At 43.9% G+C, this 21,752-nt stretch overlaps 1 protein-coding gene across 1 annotated transcript; it reads right to left on the bottom strand.

Moving 5' to 3' along the window:
• Positions 1–520: 520 nt before the first annotated feature.
• Positions 521–21,303, bottom strand: ccdc12 (coiled-coil domain containing 12). Its single transcript, XM_065027412.1, has 7 exons — positions 21,169–21,303; positions 10,022–10,098; positions 5,783–5,862; positions 4,164–4,225; positions 3,995–4,029; positions 3,812–3,888; positions 521–999 (listed from the first exon to the last, which is right to left on the bottom strand). Exons 1-7 carry the CDS (start codon positions 21,250–21,252, stop codon positions 917–919), a joined length of 498 nt encoding a protein of 165 aa, XP_064883484.1. The 5' UTR covers positions 21,253–21,303; the 3' UTR covers positions 521–916.
• Positions 21,304–21,752: the final 449 nt, after the last annotated feature.

The raw sequence follows: 21,752 nt of genomic DNA, 5'->3' as shown, positions 1-21,752 counted from the left end.
AGCAACCTGGCTCAAATTAAGATCCTACATCTGTAGCCTACTTTGATAGAGAAACTTTGTGTGTTTTGGGGACTGGTGGGAAGCACTTTGTGAAAGAAATAGTTTTGCGCTAAGCCAATTTAGGTGCTTTAGATGTATAATTAGTGAAATATCATCATACCAAAAATGTCTTTGTTCATTGTAATCTGTTTTCCATCGTAGTTGAACCCAACAGTCAACTGTTGGGTTAATAGTATATTTTATGTCAATAGAGTAGAAATACATTTCCTGTTGCAGTAACTTATTATACAAGTGGATTAGGGTCACTTTACAATCTGATTGGTTAAGGATCAGTTTTCAGCTGATTTTCAAAATAAATTTGGAATTTAAAAAAAATGTGGGGGAACTCCTTCTGTGTTGTCTATTGTACATACTATTCACAGTCTCAACAGAAAAGGTCACAAGACACAAACATTGGGAAAATCCAAATCATTTTACTGGAAAACTCCTGTAGGATCTTAGATCACCCTGTTGCATATAATTAAAAAGACGCATGAATAACAGACGATCCTTACAACAGCTGTATACAACAGTCCCCAATGATCCTCTAGCTAGCACTACACTGACAAAGTCTGGTCGGACTTTCACACAGGCTCTGCATCCCAAATGGCACCCTACTCCCTATCTAGCACACTACTTGTCAAAAGTAGTGATCTATATAGGGAATAGAGTGTCATGTGTGACACGTACTAGGACTAGAGTTCAGAAGTCATCAAGGTGACATCTAACTGGCATATTCACACTCCCGGTAGCTTTAACAGCTACGGAAACCTAAAGCCTCCGATTCCCACAACAAACATTCAGATGTACAGAACAGGAACCGACACATTGGTAGGGTCAGATCCAGGGTCGCGTGGTGTGTCTCTGGATTAAGGGGTCAGTCTGAGTCCCCCTCTGCTGTGACCCCTATGGCTCCTACAGCTCCAGCTAGCTCCTCCTCGCTGCCTTTCAGACGATCACCTGGACACACACACACATCTATACTTCAGAAAAGGGTGTTGCACAAAATACAAACGAGCTGATATTGGCGTAGAGGAGACAGAACTGTAGTGCCCAAGCTGCTGTCACCATGTATTCTTCATGGTCTTCAGCTCCTACCATGTTTATCATTTCACAACAAAACACCTGGAACGGCCCATTTTAGACAGTTTACAGCCCCTCCAGACTGAATCTATCCCTTGGTGCTTTCTGATGGAATATGTGGGCCGAAGCCAAATCTATTCTGAGAATGTAGATCACAGGAAGAGTAGAGGAATCACGTCAAGCCTCCCTGAACTCTGGAATCCACAGAGCAATTAGTCTGATACAGTCACTAACTCATATATAGTCTGATGTTCAGACCAGTCATATATAGTCTGATACAGTCACTCACTCCATGTTCAGACCAGTCATATATAGTCTGTCTGATACAGTCAGTAACTCCATGTTCAGACCAGTCATATAGTCTGATACAGTCAGTAACTCCATGTTCAGACCAGTCATATAGTCTCAGTCAGTCATAGACCAGTCATATAGTCTGATGACAGTCAGTAACAGTCAGACCAGTCATATAGTAACTCCATGTTCAGACCAGTCATATATAGTCTGATACAGTCACACACTCCATGTTCAGACCAGTCATATAGTCTGATACAGTCAGTAACTCCATGTTCAGACCAGTCATATATCTGATACAGTCACTAACTCCATGTTCAGTCATATAGTCTGTTCATACTGAGTCACTAATGTTCTCCAGTCATGTCTGATACAGTCAGTACCATGTTCATCATATAGTCTGATACAGTCAAAAACTCCATGTTCAGACCAGTCATATAGTCTGACGGTCACTCCTCCATTTTAGACAGTCACAGTCCATGTTCAGACCAGTCATATAGTCTGATACAGTCAGGTGCTCCATGTTCAGACTCCATGTTCATGTTCAGACCAGATATAGATACAGTCAGTAACTCCATGAGACCAGTCCAGTCAGTAACTCCATGTTCAGACCAGTCATATAGTCTGATACAGTCACTAACTCCATGTTCAGACCAGTCATATAGTCTGATACAGTCACTAACTCCATGTTCAGACCAGTCATATAGTCTGATACAGTCACTAACTCCATGTTCAGACCAGTCATATAGTCTGATACAGTCAGTAACTCCATGTTCAGACCAGTCATATATAGTCTGATACAGTCAGTAACTCCATGTTCAGACCAGTCATATATAGTCTGATACAGTCAGTAACTCCATGTTCAGACCAGTCATATAGTCTGATACAGTCAGTAACTCCATGTTCAGACCAGTCATATAGTCTGATACAGTCACTAACTCCATGTTCAGACCAGTCATACTGATACAGTCAGTAACTCCATGTTCAGACCAGTCATATAGTCTGATACAGTCACTAACTCCATGTTCAGACCAGTCATATAGTCTGATACAGTCAGTAACTCCATGTTCAGACCAGTCATATAGTCTGATACAGTCACTCAGTTCAGACCAGTCATATAGTCTGATACAGTCAGTAACTCCATGTTCTCCCATGTTCAGACCAGTCATATAGTCTGATACAGTCACTAACTCCATGTTCAGACCAGTCATATAGTCTGATACAGTCACTAACTCCATGTTCAGACCAGTCATATAGTCTGATACAGTCAGTAACTCCATGTTCACCAGTCATATATAGTCTGATACAGTCACTAACTCCATGTTCAGACCTGATACAGTCAGTAACTCCATGTTCAGACCAGTCATATAGTCTGATACAGTCAGTAACTCCATGTTCAGACCAGTGTAACTCCATGTTCAGACCAGTCATATAGTCTGATAGAGACCAGTCATATAGTCTGTCAGTCAGACCAGTATATAGTCTGATACAGTCAGTAACTCCATGTTCAGACCAGTCATATAGTCTGATACAGTCAGTAACTCCATGTTCAGACCAGTCATATATAGTCTGATACAGTCAGTAACTCCATGTTCAGACCAGTCATATAGTCTGATACAGTCACTAACTCCATGTTCAGACCAGTCATATAGTCTGATACAGTCACTAACTCCATGTTCAGACCAGTCATATAGTCTGATACAGTCACTAACTCCATGTTCAGACCAGTCATATAGTCTGATACAGTCACTAACTCCATGTTCAGTCAGTAACTGATACAGTCATAACTCCATGTTCAGACCAGTGATATAGTCTGATACAGTCACTAACTCCATGTTCAGACCAGTCATATAGTCTGATACAGTCACTAACTCCATGTTCAGACCAGTCATATAGTCTGATACAGTCAGTAACTCCATGTTCAGACCAGTCATATATAGTCTGATACAGTCAGTAACTCCATGTTCAGACCAGTCATATAGTCTGATACAGTCAGTAACTGTTCCATGTTCAGAGTAACTCCATGTTCAGACCAGTCATAGTCTGATACAGTCAGTAACTCCATGTTCAGACCAGTCATATATAGTCTGATACAGTCAGTAACTCCATGTTCAGACCAGTCATATAGTCTGATACAGTCAGTAACTCCATGTTCAGACCAGTGATATAGTCTGATACAGTCAGTAACTCCATGTTCAGACCAGTCATATAGTCTGATACAGTCAGACCAGTCATATAGTCTGATACAGTCAGACCAGTGATATAGTCTGATACAGTCAGTAACTCCATGTTCAGACCAGTCATATATAGTCTGATACAGTCAGTAACTCCATGTTCAGACCAGTGATATCTGGTTCCAGCATAACATCCACTGTATTTAATACAATAACAAACTCACGGATAAGTTCAGCGATGGCCTTCTGTGTTCTCCTCTCCAGCTTCTCCAGCTTCTTCGCCACGTCTCGTTTCAAATCCCTTCAATCAGAAACAGGATATTAGACCACAACAACAAGGCATACGGAAATGAACCAATTATACTTGTTCTACTATGAAGTATAACGTCTTAGTGAAAATGTCTTACCAGTCAGGCTTCCTGGGGGCTAGGTTGGCCAAATCCTACGGAGGAAATATGATCACATGTATTCCTAATGGTGGAAACTTAACATGAACACTAATCAAAACAGTAGGCTATCTACTAACTTATCACAGAGGGCTTTGGATATCTGAACTATTTAAAGATCACTACTTACCACTTCTTCGATGACTGACTCTGGTTTCGCTGCATCTAGCTGCTCCTTCACTTTCTCCTCCACTGGAACAACACAAAGCATGTCTTATGTACAGCTGCATCCTGTAGTAGTTACAGTACCAGTCAAAGGTTTAGACACACCTACTCATTCAAGGGTTTCTCTTTATTTTTTACATTGTAGAATAATAGTGAAGACATCAAAACTATGAAATTACACATATGGAATCATGTAGTAACCAAAAAAAAGTGTTAAACAAATCTAAATATATTTTTAAAATGTTAGGTTCTTCAAAGTAGCCACCTTTTGCCTTGATGACAGCTTTGCATACTCTTGGCATTCTCTCAACCAGCTTCATCAGGAATGCTTTTCCAACAGTCTTGAAGGAGTTGCCACATATGCTGAGCAATTGTTGGCTGCTTTTCCTTCACTCTGCGGTCCAACTCATCCCAAACCATCTCAATTGGGTTGAGGTCGGGTGATTGTGGAGGTCAGGTCATCTGATGCAGCACTACATCACTCTCCTTCTTGGTCAAATAGCCCATACACAGCCTGGAGGTGTGTTGGGTCATTGTCCTGTGGAAAAACAAATGATAGTCCCACTAAGCCCAAACCAGATGGGATGGCGTATCGCTGCAGAATGCTGTGGTAGCCATGCTGGTTGAATGTGCCTTGAATTCTAAATAAATCACGGACAGTGTCACCAGCAAAGCACCCCCCACCTCCTCCTCCATGCTTCACGGTGGGAACCACACATGCAGAGATCATCCGTTCACCTACTCTGTGTCTCTCAAAGACACGGCGGTTGGAACCAAAAATCTCAAATTTGGACTCATCAGACCAAAGGACAGATTTCCACCAGTCTAATGTCCATTGCTCGTGTTTCTTGGCCCAAGCAAGTCTCTTCTTATTGGTGTCCTTTAGTAGTGGTTTCTTTACAACAATTCAACCATGAAGGCCTGATTCAGTCTCCTCTGAACAGTTCATGTTAAGATGTATCTGTTACTTGAACTCTGAAACATTTATTTGGGCTGCAATTTCTGAGGCTGGTAACTCTAATGAACTTATCCTCTGCAGCAGAGGTAACTCTGGGTCTTCCTTTCCTGTGGCGGTCCTCATGAGAGCCAGTTTCATCATAGCGCTTGATTGTCATTTCTCTTTGCTTATTTGAGTTGTTCTTGTCATAATATTGACTTGGTCTTTTACCAAATAGGGCTATCTTCTGTATACCATCTGACCTTGTCAAAACACAACTGAATGTCTCAAACACACTAAGAAGGAAAGAAAACCCACAACTTAACAAGGCACACCTGTTAATTGAAACTGGCTCTTCAATGCCAAGAGTGTTCAAAGCTGTCATCAAGGCAAAGGGTGGCTACTTCGAATAATCTCAAATATAACATATATTTTCATTTGTTTTACACTTTTTTGGTTACTACATGATTCCGTAGGTGTTATTTTAAAGTTTTGTAGTATTCACTATAAATAGTCAAAATAAAGAAAAATGAGTAGGTGTGTCCAAACTTTTGACTGGTACTGTATGTACTCAACATCCTCACCACAGCAGTGCCTTCCCCAAGCTATTCTCTGGAGATAACTCCTCATCACTTCAGATGTCTCACCTGAAACAGGTTTGGCCTTGGGCACCTGTCTCTCCTTCAGCTCTTCATCCTCTGGGGTGTAGTTCCTCAGCTTCAGCTCTCTACTCAACACAAAACCTGGCTTTAGTGCTGTGCATTGCTTTATACCCATCAGCTATACCATAAGCAGGTGTGTGTGAGAGAGAGAGTATGGTAAAGCACCAGGTGGTGGCAGTGTAGCCACATGTATTAGGGCCTACTACAGAACCAGCTGAGGGGAGGAGACAGTCTACAGGCCTAAACCACATGTATTAGGTCCTACTACAGAACCAGCTGAGGAGAGGAGACAGTCTACAGGCCTAAACCACATGTATTAGGTCCTACTACAGAACCAGCTGAGGAGAGGAGACAGTCTACAGGCCTAAACCACATGTATTACTACAGAACCAGCTGAGTCCTAAACCACATGTACCTACTACAGAACCAGCTGAGGAGAGGAGACAGTCTACAGGCCTAAACCACATGTATTAGGTCCTACTACAGAACCAGCTGAGGGACCTGAGGAGGAGACAGTCTACAGGTCTAAACCACATGTATTAGGTCCTACTACAGAACCAGCTGAGGAGAGGAGACAGTCTACAGGCCTAAACCAAACACAGCTACAGTTTGTCATCTCTGGAGGTTACTATACCAGTCAGGGAATAAGGCCTCCCTTTATTCTGCTGAACACATCTCATTAGCATTCTCCATCTGCTCAATGGGTCTGTCTCCAGCACAGCAGATAACAGCTGAGGAGAGAGCTGGTGTCCCACATGCTAAGATAGATTGTCATGGATCATCAAGGGCCCTCTTGGTGGAATTCTTAGCGAGCTTGGATGACATCTCTGTAGGATAGACGGATTGAGCCCAAAGACAGGAGAAAACCTAACCTTCAATGTATGCATCCCAAATCACCCTATTCTCTATATAGGGCCCTGGTCAAGAGTAGTGCACTATATAGGGAATAGTGCCCTATTGGGAACACAGCCTGAGAACATGACTTTGAATAGGGATTCCTCCAGAGGGAGTGAACAGTGATCGGAGCATGGATCAGTGTTGAAAGGGGGATTCCTAGTCAGTTGTACAATTGAATGCCTTCAACTGAAATGTGTCTTCTGCATTTAACCCTCTGAATCAGAGAGGTGCAGGGGGCTGCCTTAAAACGACATCCACGTCTTCGGCGCCCGGGGAACACTGGGTTAACTGCCTTGTTCAGGGGCAGAGCGACAGATTTTAACCTCGTCAGCTCTGGGATTCGATCCAGCAACCTTTCGGTTACTGACCCATTGCTCTAACCACTAGTTGAGATGTAGGCTAGGTTAGCTGGAGGAGACAGCAGAGAGCATGTTGGGGATAGGTCTGGGTGTTGAGATGTAGGCTATAAAGTAGCTGGAGGAGATAGGAGAGGGCCTGTTGGGGATAGGTCTGGGTGTTGAGATGTAGGCTAGGTTAGCTGGAGGAGACAGCAGAGGGTCTGTTGGGGATAGGTCTGGGTGTTGAGATGTAGGCTAGGTTAGCTGGAGGAGACAGCAGAGAGCCTGTTGGGGGTGAGGCATCTATCAGAGTTAGCAGTCAACCAACAGACAGGTCAATACTTGTGTGGATCCAGGCTGGAATGCTGACATACTCTGGTCCACCACAGCTCAAAGCAGTCAGCTCAGAGCTACAGTGCATTCGAAATGTATTCAGACCCCTTGACATTTTCCACATTGTGTTACGTTACAGCCTTATTCTAAAATTGATCAAATAATTGTTTTCCCTCATCAACCTACACACAATTCCCCGTAATGACAAAGCGAAAACAGGTTTGCAAATTTATTAAGAATTAAAAACAGAAATACCTTATATAAGTATTCAGAACCTTTGCTGTTAAACTCTAAATTGATCTCAGGCGCATCCTGTTTCCATTGATCATCCTTCAGATGTTTCTACAACTTGATTGGAGTCCACCTATGTTAAATTCAACTGATTGGACATGGAAGGGAACACACCCGTCTATATGAGGTCCCACAGTTGACAGTGCATGTCAGAGCAAAAACCAAGCCATGCGGTCGATGGAATTGTCCGTAGAGCTCCGAGACAGGATTGTGTCGAGGCACAGATCTGGGGAAGGGTACAAAAACATTTCTGCAGCATTGAAGGTCCCCAAGAACACACTGACCTCCATCATTCTTAAAAATGGAAGAAGTTTGGAACCACCAAGACTCTTCCTAGAGCTGGCCGCCCGGCCAAACTGAACAATCAGGGGAGAAGGGCCTTGGTCAGGGAGGTGACCAAGAACCCGATGGTCACTCTGACAGAGCTCCAGAGTTCCTCTGTGGAGATGTGAGAACCTTCCAGAAGGACAACCATCTCTGCAGCACTCCACCAATCAGGTATTTATGGTAGAGTGGCCAGACAGAAGCCACTCCTTCGTAAAAGGCACATGACAGCCCGCTTGGAGTTTGCCAAAGGCACCTAAAGGACTCTCAGACCATGAGAAACGAGAGTGCCTGAATGCCAAGCATCACTTCTGGAGGAAACCTGGCACCATCCCTACGGTGAAGCATGGTGGTGGCAGCATCAGGCTGTGGGGATGTTTTTCAGCGGCAGGGACTGGAAGACTAGTCAGGATCGTGGGAAGATGAACAGAGCAAAGTACAGAGAGATTCTTGATGAAAACCTGCTGGAGAGCACTCAGGACCCCAGACTGGGGCGAAGGTTCACCTTCCAACAGGACAACGAAGGAGTGGCTTGGGGACAAGTCTCTGAATGTCCTTGAGTGGCCCAGCCAGAGCCCAGACTTGAACCTGATCGAACATCTCTGGAGAGACCTGAAAATAGCTGTGCATCAACGCTCCCCATCCAACCTGACAGAGCTTGATAGGATCTGCAGAGAAGAATAGGAGAAACTCCCCAAATACAGGTGTGTTAAGCTTGTAGCATCATACCCAAGAAGACTTGAGGCTGTAATCGCTGCCAAAGGTGCTTAAACAAAGTACTGAGTAAAGGGTCTGAATACTTATGTAAAAAGTGATATTTCCATTTTTTCTTTTTAATAAACTGACCAACATTTCTACAAACCTGTTTTTGCCTTGTCATTATGGGGTATTGTATGCTGATAAATTGGTTAAAAAAAAATGTAAACCTTAAGAAAAAGGCTGTAATGTAATAAAATGTGTAAAAAGTCAAGGGGTCTGAATACTTTCAGAATGCACAGTACTTTCCATGGACCTACAGTAGCGTAGCAGTAACCTACAGGCTGGCCCTAGTTGTCAGAACATGGGAGAAAACAGAACTGTTCACAATCAATCAGCCTACATGAAAGCAACAGGAAGACATGGAGGACAACCACGTCTGCTGCATCACAGCCATCTTGGTCTTTCGCTGTTCTGCAATCTGAGCTCCCATGCAATTTTAATAACTACATGGCTGGTCACAAGATATTGTCTCAGAAGACTAACAGAGGGAGGGAAAAAACATGTCCCAAGTAGCAAAGTGTTTGTAACCAGCGTCCATACCACGGCCAGTACTGTTCCACTCTCTTCAGAAGTACTTCCTGAGTTTGACCCACAAAACAAAACACACAAACCCAGGCTGCATCCCACACAGCACCCATAGGGATCTTATCAAAAGCAGTGCACTAAATAGGGGATAGTGTGCCATTTGGAACGTAGAAGAGGGATTTGCAATGGCCAGCCTGTGAGTGCACTGCCAGCCCAGTGCTGCCTGGACTATCATTAAACATAAACAATGGAAAAAAGCGTCTGTCGTGTGGGAGGGAGGAAGAGATGGCTGCTCTTGTTCCTGCAGCTGAAACACAGAGCCCAGTCAGCTGCAGGATATTTGTGCAGCTATTGTTTAACACAGGACACCTGCTCCAACCCAGAGTAAACACTGAACACAGGACACCTACTCCAACCCAGAGTAAACACTGAACACAGGACACCTACTCCAACCCAGAGTAAACACTGAACACAGGACACCTACTCCAACCCAGAGTAAACACTGAACACAGGACACCTGCTCCAACCCAGAGTAAACACTGAACACAGGACACCTGCTCCAACCCAGAGTAAACACTGAACACAGGACACCTGACTGGGAGGATGAGGTGCATTGGGAGACCTTGGTCTAATTCACGATAGGCACCCATCTGGAACAAAAACTGACTGACTACCTGAAGGACAACCTGAACTTGTCCAACATGAAATGCTTGTTTTTGTTTTCCGTACTAATGAAAAGGACGTAGGAGAAACTAACCTGTGTCGCTCCTCTTCAGCTTCCTCCTCGGCCCGGTCCCTCTTCCTGTCTGGCTCCCCGTCCTCTCCATCTCTCACCTGTCAGGTGACAAACACCAAACTACTGAGGTGACAAACACCAAACTACTGAGGTGACAAACACCGGGTTACAGCGTGCATTTAGCAGAGCTGTTAGCAGCACCGCTACTAAAATCACTGCAAAATCATTTAAATAAATTTTAGGATGGTCAAATGTTCAGTGTAAACTTAAAATCACTAAAACCAGATATAAAGTATGTAGAAAAGATAATGGAACACTAATCCAAGTTGATCATTTTAAAAGGCTATTTGATCATTAGAAAACCCTTTTGCAATGATGTTAGCACAGCTGAAAACTGTTGTTTGATTAAAGAAGCAATTAAACTGTCCTTTAGACTAGTTGAGTATCTGGAGCATCAGCATGTGGGTTTGATTACAGGCTCAAAATGGCGTGAAACAAAGAACTTTCTTCTGAAACTCGTCAGTCTATTCTTGTTCTGAGAAATTAAGGCTATTCCATGCGAGAAATTGCCAGGAAACTGAAGATCTCGTACAACGCTGTGTACTACTCCCTTCACAGAACAGCACAAACGGTCTCTAACCAGAATAGAAAGAGGAGTGGGAGGCCCCGGTGCACAACTGAGCAAGAGGACAAGTACATTAGAGTGTCTAGTTTGAGAAACTGACGCCTCACAAGTCCTCAACTGGAGGCTTCATTAAATAGTACCCGCAAAACACCGGTCTCAACGTCAACAGTGAAGAGGCGACTCTGGGATTCTGGCCTTCTAGGCAGAGTTGCAAAGAAAAAGCCATATCTCAGACTGGCCAATAAAAAGAAAAGATTAAGATGGGCAAAGAACAGACACTGGACAGAGGAATATTGAAAAAATTTGTTATGGACAGACAAATCTAAGTTTGAGGTGTTTGGATCACAAAGAAGAACATTCATGAGACCCAGACAAAATGCTAGAGAAGTGCTTGACACCATCTGTCAAGCATGGTGGAGGCAATGTGATGGTCTGGGGGTGCGTTGGTGGTGGTAAAGTGGTGGATTTGTACAGGGTAAAAGGGATCTTGAAGATGGAATCACTCCATTTTACAACGCCCCATAAACAGCACTTAATTGGAGCCAATTTCCTCCTACAACAGGACAATGACCCAAAGCACAACTCCAAACTATGCAATAACCATTAAGGGAAGAAGCAGTCCGCTGGTATTCTGTCTATAATGGAGTGGCCAGCAGTCACTGGATCTCAACCCTATTGAGCTGTTGTGGGAGCAGCTTGACCGTATAAGAAGTACCCATCAAGCCAATCCAACCTGTGGGAGGTGCTTCAGGAAGCATGGGGTGAAATCTCTTCAGATGACCTTAAATTAACAACTAGAATGCCAAAGGTCTGCAAGGCTGTTATTGCTCCAAATGGATTCTTTAACGAAAGTAAAAGTTTGAAGGACACTATTATTTCAATTAAAAACAAAAACATTATTTATAACCTTGTCAACATCTTGACTATATTTCCTATTCATTTTGCAACTAATTCATGTATGTTTTCATGGAAAACAAGGACATTTCTAAGTGACGCCAAACGTTTGAACAGTCGTATGTATGTATGGATGTACAGTGGGGCAAAAAAGTATTGTCGGCCACCAATTGTGCAAGTTCTCCCACTTAAAAATATGAGAGGCCTGTAATTTTCATCATAGGTTCACTTCAACTATGACAGACACAATGAGAAGAAAAAAAATCCAGAAAATCACATTGTAGGATTTAATGAATTTATTTGCAAATTAAGGTGGAAAATAAGTATTCATGTGACAAATACAATTTGATTTGATGATTCATGACCTTTTTGGAGGTAGGCCCATTTGGGATTCAAATAGAAACATTACATTATGGACTCGAGTAACATTGACAGCCCTCAAACCAAATACCAACAATGAGATCCTTGAAAAACATAGGATTTGGTCTGAAAAATCAATACAGCCTAACTGTCCCGCAAACTGTGATGGAGTCAGTACAACTAACCAGGCCACAAGACGGGAGTCAGTACAACTAACCAGGCCACAAGACAGGAGTCAGTACAACTAACCAGGCCACAAGACAGGAGTCAGTACAACTAACCAGGCCACAAGACAGGAGTCAGTACAACTAACCAGGCCACAAGACAGGAGTCAGTACAACTAACCAGGCCACAAGACAGGAGTCAGTACAACTAACCAGGCCACAAGACAGGAGTCAGTACAACTAACCAGGCCACAAGACAGGAGTCAGTACAACTAACCAGGCCACAAGACAGGAGTCAGTACAACTAACCAGGCCACAAGACAGGAGTCAGTACAGGCCACAAGACAGGAGTCAGTACAACTAACCAGGCCACAAGACAGGAGTCAGTACAACTAACCAGGCCACAAGACAGGAGTCAGTACAACTAACCAGGCCACAAGACAGGAGAGTACAACTAACCAGGCCACACAGGAGTCAGTACAACTAACCAGGCCACAAGACAGGAGTCAGTACAACTAACCAGGCCACAAGACAGGAGTCAGTACAACTAACCAGGCCACAAGACAAGACCAGGCCAGTCAGTACAACTAACCAGGCCACAAGACAGGAGGCCACAAGGCGGAGTCAGTACAACTAACCAGGCCACAAGACAGGGCCAGTAGTACAACTAACCAGGCCACAAGACAGGAGTCAGTACAACTAACCAGGCCACAAGGCAGGAGTTAGTACAACTAACCAGGCCACAAGGCAGGAGTCAGTACAACTAACCAGGCCACAAGACAGGAGTCAGTACAACTAACCAGGCCACAAGACAGGAGTCAGTACAACTAACCAGGCCACAAGACAGGAGTCAGTACAACTAACCAGGCCACAAGACAGGAGTCAGTACAACTAACCAGGCCACAAGACAGGAGTCAGTACAACTAACCAGGCCACAAGACAGGAGTCAGTACAACTAACCAGGCCACAAGACAGGAGTCAGTACAACTAACCAGGCCACAAGACAGGAGTCAGTACAACTAACCAGGCCACAAGACAGGAGTCAGTACAACTAACCAGGCCACAAGACAGGAGTCAGTACAACTAACCAGGCCACAAGACAGGAGTCAGTACAACTAACCAGGCCACAAGACAGGAGTCAGTACAACTAACCAGGCCACAAGACAGGAGTCAGTACAACTAACCAGGCCACAAGACAGGAGTCAGTACAACTAACCAGGCCACAAGACAGGAGTCAGTACAACTAACCAGGCCACAAGACAGGAGTCAGTACAACTAACCAGGCCACAAGACAGGAGTCAGTACAACTAACCAGGCCACAAGACAGGAGTGGTTCCCTGTATGAAACATGTCACCATAAAACATACACATGTAAACAAAAAGAAGTGATGTTTTTTTTTTTTTTATATCAGAATGTTGTTGACCGTGACCCAAGTCACAAAGCATAACAATGAGGACTAGCAGGACTCCTCCCAGTCCTGCGTTTTCCTGGAGAGACTTCCTGTCCACCAGCTGGAACAATCAAAACGGACTCATTCTCCAGTACAGTACAACAATCACATGCTGCAGGAATGTCAACAGCCGTTCATCAAGAATAGCCAGGCTGCTGGGACAAGCCCACTACGGGGCTGTCACTGGCTGGCTCAGCCAAACACACTGAAGGACATTCCCTGATTGTGTTGCAAATGGCAACCTATTCAACAGAGCCCCGGTCAAAAGTAGTGCACTATATAGGGCGTAGGGTGCCATTTGGGAGGGAGACCAAGTCTTAACGGCCAAAACGGTGGCTTGCTTGACCTTGGAACAAACAACACATGTAGTGTCATTTGGAGGACGTTTGCTGCAGTAGAACAAAATACCAATGTAAACAAAGGGACTGAGGGTCAAGGAGGAAGCTGTAAAGTGGACTTTGGTTGTGTTGGTCGCACTCAGTAACACTGGTAGACTACATACAATGTGTGTGTGTGTGTGTGTGTGTGTGTGACTGATAAAAGCCTAACTCTTTTAGGCGAGGGAAACCTTGGTGTCGTATTATGTAGCTGTAAGTTGAGGAGCCATGATGACTAGCTAAATGTCGAGGGGCCTATCCCTAGTAGGGAAACCCTGGTGTCGTATTATGTAGCTATAAGTTGAGGAGCCATGATGACTAGCTAAATGTCGAGGGGCCTATCCCTAGTAGGGAAACCCTGGTGTCGTATTATGTAGCTATAAGTTGAGGAGCCATGATGACTAGCTAAATGTCGAGGGGCCTATCCCTAGTAGGGAAACCCTGGTGTCGTATTATGTAGCTGTAAGTTGAGGAGCCATGATGACTAGCTAAATGTCGAGGGGCCTATCCCTAGTAGGGAAACCCTGGTGTCGTATTATGTAGCTGTAAGTTGAGGAGCCATGATGACTAGCTAAATGTCGAGGGGCCTATCCCTAGTAGGGAAACCCTGGTGTCGTATTATGTAGCTATAAGTTGAGGAGCCATGATGACTAGCTAAATGTCGAGGGGCCTATCCCTAGTAGGGAAACCCTGGTGTCGTATTATGTAGCTATAAGTTGAGGAGCCATGATGACTAGCTAAATGTCGAGGGGCCTATCCCTAGTAGGGAAACCCTGGTGTCGTATTATGTAGCTATAAGTTGAGGAGCCATGATGACTAGCTAAATGTCGAGGGGCCTATCCCTAGTAGGGAAACCTTGGTGTCGTATTATGTAGCTATAAGTTGAGGAGCCATGATGACTAGCTAAATGTCGAGGGGCCTATCCCTAGTAGGGAAACCCTGGTGTCGTATTATGTAGCTGTAAGTTGAGGAGCCATGATGACTAGCTAAATGTCGAGGGCCTATCCCTAGTAGGAAACCCTGGTGTCGTATTATGTAGCTGTAAGTTGAGGAGCCATGATGACTAGCTAAATGTCGAGGGGCCTATCCCTAGTAGGGAAACCCTGGTGTCGTATTATGTAGCTATAAGTTGAGGAGCCATGATGACTAGCTAAATGTCGAGGGGCCTATCCCTAGTAGGGAAACCCTGGTGTCGTATTATGTAGCTGTAAGTTGAGGAGCCATGATGACTAGCTAAATGTCGAGGGGCCTATCCCTAGTAGGGAAACCCTGGTGTCGTATTATGTAGCTGTAAGTTGAGGAGCCATGATGACTAGCTAAATGTCGAAGGGCCTATCCCTAGTAGGGAAACCTTGGTGTCGTATTATGTAGCTATAAGTTGAGGAGCCATGATGACTAGCTAAATGTCGAGGGGCCATACTGAACAGAGCATCTGCCAGCTACAAAGAAAAAAGTGTGATGATATAAAATGCATTGTAGGATACAAATGGGATCATCACACGGAGTTCTCACTACCTAAGAGCTCTATCTTGAATTACTCCTGAGACGCCCTCTAGTTTGGGACCGTATCAACAGCAGCAGAGGAACGCCCAACTGGGTTCTGTTATATGGAGGCGGAGTTGAGGTGATATCTGGTCGCGGATTGGCTAGAACAACAACATGTAGTCACCATCAGTCAATTGTAGTAAAAAAAATTCCATTCTGAAAAGGCTTTACCTGTTACCTACGTTAGTCCTGTACAACTATAGCCCTTCTGAAAAGGCTTTACCTGTTACCTACGTTAGTCCTGTACAACTATAGCCCTTCTGAAAAGGCTTTACCTGTTACCTACGTTAGGCAACTTTCTGAAAAGGCTTTACCTGTTACCTACGTTAGTCCTGTACAACTACAGCCCTTCTGAAAAGGCTTTACCTGTTACCTATGTTAGTCCTGTACAACTACAGCCATTCTGAAAAGGCTTTACCTGTTACCTACGTTAGTCCTGTACAACTACAGCCATTCTTTACTGAAAAACTACAGCCCTTTGAAAAGGCCTGTTACCTACGTTAGTCCTGTACAACTACAGCCATTCTGAAAAGGCTTTACCTGTTACCTACGTTAGTCCTGTACAACTACAGCCATTCTGAAAAGGCTTTACCTGTTACCTACGTTAGTCCTGTACAACTACAGCCATTCTGAAAAGGCTTTACCTGTTACCTACCTGTTAGCCCTTTACCTGTTACCTAACCTGTACAACTAGCCCTTCTGAAAAGGCTTTACCTGTTACCTACGTTAGTCCTGTACAACTACAGCCCTTCTGAAAAGGCTTTACCTGTTACCTACGTTAGTCCTGTACAACTACAGCCCTTCTGAAAAGGCTTTACCTGTTACCTACGTTAGTCCTGTACAACTACAGCCCTTCTGAAAAGGCTTTACCTGTTACCTACGTTAGTCCTGTACAACTACAGCCCTTCTGAAAAGGCTTTACCTGTTACCTACGTTAGTCCTGTACAACTACAGCCCTTCTGAAAAGGCTTTACCTGTTACCTACGTTAGTCCTGTACAACTACAGCCCTTCTGAAAAGGCTTTACCTGTTACCTACGTTAGTCCTGTACAACTACAGCCCTTCTGCAGGGCGCTGAGGTGTATACCTTTAATACAAACTTGACATTTCTTCACGTACTATGCAAACTGAGATTCAATTGGGCTATCCGGGATCCTCAGGACGTCCCTACCCTAAACACTAACCATTTAAAAAGTTCAGTTCAAAATGGGGACCCAATGGACCCAATTGAATCTTAGCTTACATAGTACGAGCAACGAGGGAAAAGTCGGTTTAAAAGTATGAATTTCATCACCCGGCAGTCGGAATGTGGTTGTACATAGAGACTAACATATTAGGGACTAACATATTAGGGACTAACATATTAGAGACTAACATATTAGGGACTAACATATTAGAGACTAACATATTAGGGACTAACATATTAGAGACTAACATATTAGAGACTAACATATTAGAGACTAACATATTAGGGACTAACATATTAGAGACTAACATATTAGGGACTAACATATTAGGGACTAACATATTAGGGACTAACATATTAGGGACTAACATAGGGACATGTAAGGGTTTTCAGCATTGCCACTTTTACAAGAATTGACTGATGGTGGCTCAATGTTGTTAAATCAATTTGTCACATGCTTGGTAAACATCAGGTGTAGACTAACAGTGAAATGCTTGGTAAACAACAGGTGTAGACTAACAGTGAAATGCTTGGTAAACAACAGTGAAATGTTGGTAAACAACAGGTGTACTAACAGTGAAATGCTTGGTAAACAACAGGTGTAGACTAACAGTGAAATGCTTGGTAAACAACAGGTGTAGACTAACAGTGAAGTGCTTGGTAAACAACAGGTGTAGACTAACAGTGAAATGCTAACAGTGAAATGCTAAAACAACAGGTGTAGACTAACAGTGAAATGTTGGTAAACAACAGGTGTAGACTAACAGTGAAATGCTTGGTAAACAACAGGTGTAGACTAACAGTGAAATGCTTGGTAAACAACAGGTGTAGACTAACAGTGAAATGCTTGGTAAACAACAGGTGTAGACTAACAGTGAAATGCTTGGTAAACAACAGGTGTAGACTAACAGTGAAATGCTTGGTAAACAACAGGTGTAGACTAACAGTGAAATGCTGACTCACGGGCCCCCAACAATGTAGAGAGAAAAAATTGAGAAATAATAGAAAAGTAAAACATGTAATAATAAAATACACAATGAGTAACGATAACTTGGCTATATACACAAGGTACCAGTACCTAATCCTTTTGCAGGGGTACGAGGTAATTGAGATAGATGTGTACATATAACTAGGAATAAAGTGACAAACAGTAGCAGCAGTATTTATTATTTAACTAGGCAAGTCAGATAAGAAAAAAATCTTATTTTCAATGACGGCCTAGGAACAGTGGGTTAACTGCCTTGTTCAGGAACGACATATTTGTACCTTGTCAGCTCGGGGATTCGATCTTGCAACCTTTCGGTTACTAGTCCAACGCGCTAACCACTAAGCTACGCTGCCGCCCCTTGAGTCAAAAAGGTTAGTGCAAAAAAGGGTCAATGGAGATCGTTAAATATTTAACTAAATAGCTACCCGGACTAACTATTTAGAAGTTTTATGGCTTGGGGGGGTAGAAGCTGTTCAGGGTCCTGTTGTTTACAGACATATTCAATCTCTCCCTATCCCAGTCTGTTGTCCCTACATGCTTCAAGAGGTCCACCATTGTTCCTGTACACGAGAAAGCAAAGGTGACTGAACTAAATGACTATCACCCCGTAGCACTCACTTCTGTCATCATGAAGTGCTTTGAGAGACTAGTTAAGGACCATATCACTATCTTATCTGATACCCTAGACCCACTTCCGTTTGCTTACCACCCCAATAATCTACAGACAATGCCATCGCACTGCCCAATCCCATCTCGACAAGAGGAATACCTATATCAGACCGCTCATTGGCTATAGCTCAGCCTTCAACATCATAGTACCCTTTAAGCTCATCATTAAGCCCGGGCCCTGGGTCTGATCACGGCCCTGTGCAACTGGTTCTTGGCCGCCCCCAGTTGGTGAAGGTAGGAAACACCTCCACTTCACTGATCCTTAACACAGGGGCCCCACAAGGGTGCGTGCTCAGCCCCTCCTGTACTACCTGTTCACCCATTACTGCGTGGTCATGCACGCCTCCAACTCAATCATCAAGTTTGCAGACGTCAACAGTAGTAGGCCTGACTACCAACAATGACGAGACCGCCTACAGGGAGGAAGTGAGGACCCTGGCGGAGTGGTGCCAAGATAATATAACCACTCCCTCAAGAAAACGAAGGAACTGATCACAGACTTCAGGAAACAGCAGAGGTGCACGCCCCTATCCATATCGACTGGACCGCAGTGGAGAAGGTGGAAAGCTCCAAGTTGCTTAACTTAGTGATTAGAGCGTTGTACTAGTAACTGAAAAGTTGCTGACGAGGTAAAAGTCTGTTGTTCTGCCCCTGAACAAGGCAGTTAACCCACTGTTCATAGGCCGTCATTGAAAATAAGAATTTGTTCTTAACTGATTTGCCTAGATAAATAAGATTTTTTTTAAATAACAATAAAAAATACATCACTGACAATCTGAAATGGTCCACCCATGCAGACAGTGTGGTGATGAAGACACAGCAGCGCCTCTTCAATCTCAGGAGGCTGAAGAAATGTAGCTTGGCCCCTAAGGCTCTCAGAACCTTTTACAGATGCACAATTGAGAGCATTATGTCGGGTTGTATCACCGCCTGATACGGCAACTGCACCGCCCACCACCACAGGGCTCTCCAGAGGGTGGTGTGGTCTGCCCAACGCTTCACCGGGGGCACACTACCTGCCCTCCAGGGCAGCTACAGCACCCGATGTTACAGGAAGGCCAAAAATATAATCAAGGACATCAACCACCCGAGCCACAGCCTGTTCACCCCGCTATCATCCAGAAGGCAAGGTCAGAACAGGCGCATCAAAGCTGGGCCCGAGAGACTGAAAAGCTTATATCTCAAGGCCATCAGACTGTTAAATATCCATCACTACCCGGTTACTCAACCCTGCACCTTAGAGGCTGCTGCCCTATATACATAGACATGGACACATTGGCCACTTTAATCATGGAACACTCTCACTTGAATAATGTTTACACACTGCTTTTCTCATCTAAAATGTATCTACTGTATTCTATTCTACTGTATTTTAGTCAATGCCACTCCGACATTGTTCGTCCTAATATTTATATATTTCTTAATTCCATTCTCTTACTTTTAGATTTGTGTATTGTTGTGAATTGTTAGATACTACATGTTGGAGCTAGGAACACAAGCATTTTGCTACACCTGCAATAACATCTGCTAAATATGTGTTTCCAATACAATTTGATTTGATGGTTCCAGACTTGGTGCATTGGTACCGCTTGCAGTGCGGTAGCAGAGCACAGTCTATGACTTGGGTGGCTGGAGTCTGACAATTTTTAGGGGCTTCCTCTGACACCGCCTGGTATAGAGGTCCTGGATGGCAGGAAGCTCAGCTCCAGTGATGTACTGGGCCGTACGCACTACCCTCTGTAGCTCTTAGAGATGTGGACAGCGAGTAACTTGAAGCTCTCAACCCGCTTCACTACAGCCCTGTCGATATGAATGGGGGTGTACTTGGCCCTTCTGTTTCCTGTAGTCCACGATCAGCTCCTTTGTCTTGCTGACATTGAGGGAGCAGTTGTTGTCCTGGCACCACACTGTCAGGTCTCTGAACTCCTCCCTATAGGCTGTCTCATAGTCGTAGGTGATCATCTGCCGTGTCATCAGCAAGCTTAATGATGGAATTGTAGTCGTGCTTGGCCACGCAGTTGTGGGTGAACAGGGAGTACAAGAGGGGACTAAGCACGCACCCCTGAGGAGCCCCCGAGTTGAGAGTCAGCGTGGCGGATGTGTTGTTGCCTACACTCACCACCTGGGGGCGGCCCGTCAGGAAGTCCAGGATCCAGTTGCAGGTGTCCAGTTCCAGTGTCCTTAGCTTAGTGATGAGCTTTGAGGGCACTATGGTGTTGAACGCTGCACTGTGACATTAGTCAATGTATTCTCACATGAACAGACTGCGTCATCTGTGGATCTGTTGGGGCGGTATGCGAATTGGAGTGGGTCCAGGGTGTCTGGGATGATGGTGTTGATGTGAGCCATGGCCAGCCTTTAAAAAACATATCATGGCTACAGATGTGTTTACTAAGGGGCGATAGCCATTTAGACACGTTGTTGCTTGGGGCGATAGTCATTTAGACAGGTTGTTGCTTGCAAATCCCATGACCAGTTATCAAAACAACCCGAGAGAACAAAGTTGAGAATTCTCAGCTAATATCAACAGTCGATTAATGAACTAACATGTTTGAGTAAATTATCCCATCATAGCTAACTAGCTAATTTCATCATCAGTTCACAAATAGCTAACTAGCATAGCAAGCTAAATACAGACAGCTAGTTAGCTAGCCTAGTAGTTATCTAACTAGCTAACCATGTATAATCTGTTATTTGAGCTTCCAGTTAATCCGTTCTGCACAGCTAACGTTAGCTAGCTATGTACATTTCAAACGAATGTCAAGAGCAATGCTGTGTGTAACTAGCTCCTGTTCTTTCCATCAGCTAGCTAACGTTACCTAGCTAACTCAAACAGCTGGTAGCGAGCTAGCTAATTCTATGTTTGTACTGTTTACAACACAGACATTGTTATTGCTGGGTGATACTCACTTGAAGTTGTCGACCTCTCAAAGCTTTAAGTCTTTCTTTCCTTTTTAATGCTTGTTCCTGCAGTGAACCAACCGATTGCTCCATTTTTGTTTCACGTTGTGTTGTCGTGATTCGGAAATCGATTCATAGGACTAGCTAGTAGCTACTCTCAAAGGTTTAGAAGCGAGTGCTGAGCGCATCGATTCATGGCCTGAACATCTGAGCAAATAGGCAGGCTACTGGGGCCTACTGTATTAAATGATGTGCAAAGTAATAACACACCAATATCATCAGAATATCTTATAAAATATGTATTTTTTTAAACCTATGCATTTACTAGAGAAAAAGTAGAAGGCAAAATTATATCAAATTATAAGGCTGAAAAGCCTGTAATAATGTCACAGGACATCATGATCAACAATCAGGCCTCTATAATGTTTTTCAATGAAAATAAAACATCAAACTATATGGTTGCCTTGTACAACATTGGCACCTTGTTAACTGAGCAAATATGCAGGGGTGCAAAAAATAAACATTTAATTTGATCTTGGAAGGCTTTTTATTTGAAATAAGTCGTGGTTCAGTTGACCCTGGTCAACCAGTCG

Source organism: Oncorhynchus nerka, linkage group LG14, assembly GCF_034236695.1.
Source record: "Oncorhynchus nerka isolate Pitt River linkage group LG14, Oner_Uvic_2.0, whole genome shotgun sequence".
In the NCBI taxonomy this organism is placed as follows: domain Eukaryota; kingdom Metazoa; phylum Chordata; class Actinopteri; order Salmoniformes; family Salmonidae; genus Oncorhynchus; species Oncorhynchus nerka.
This window is presented reverse-complemented; position numbering and strand designations above follow the sequence as displayed.

Excerpts from the sequence above, each read along its gene's own strand:
- ccdc12 (XM_065027412.1), bottom strand. The coding sequence starts at position 21,252 with ATGGAGCAATCGGTTGGTTCACTGCAGGAACAAGCATTAAAAAGGAAA. Across the intron at positions 3,889-3,994 it reads GCCCCCAGGAAGCCTGACTG|GGATTTGAAACGAGACGTGG; the intron begins GTAAGACATTTT and ends TTCTGATTGAAG. Across the intron at positions 1,000-3,811 it reads GGCCATCGCTGAACTTATCC|GTGATCGTCTGAAAGGCAGC; the intron begins GTGAGTTTGTTA and ends GTGTGTGTCCAG.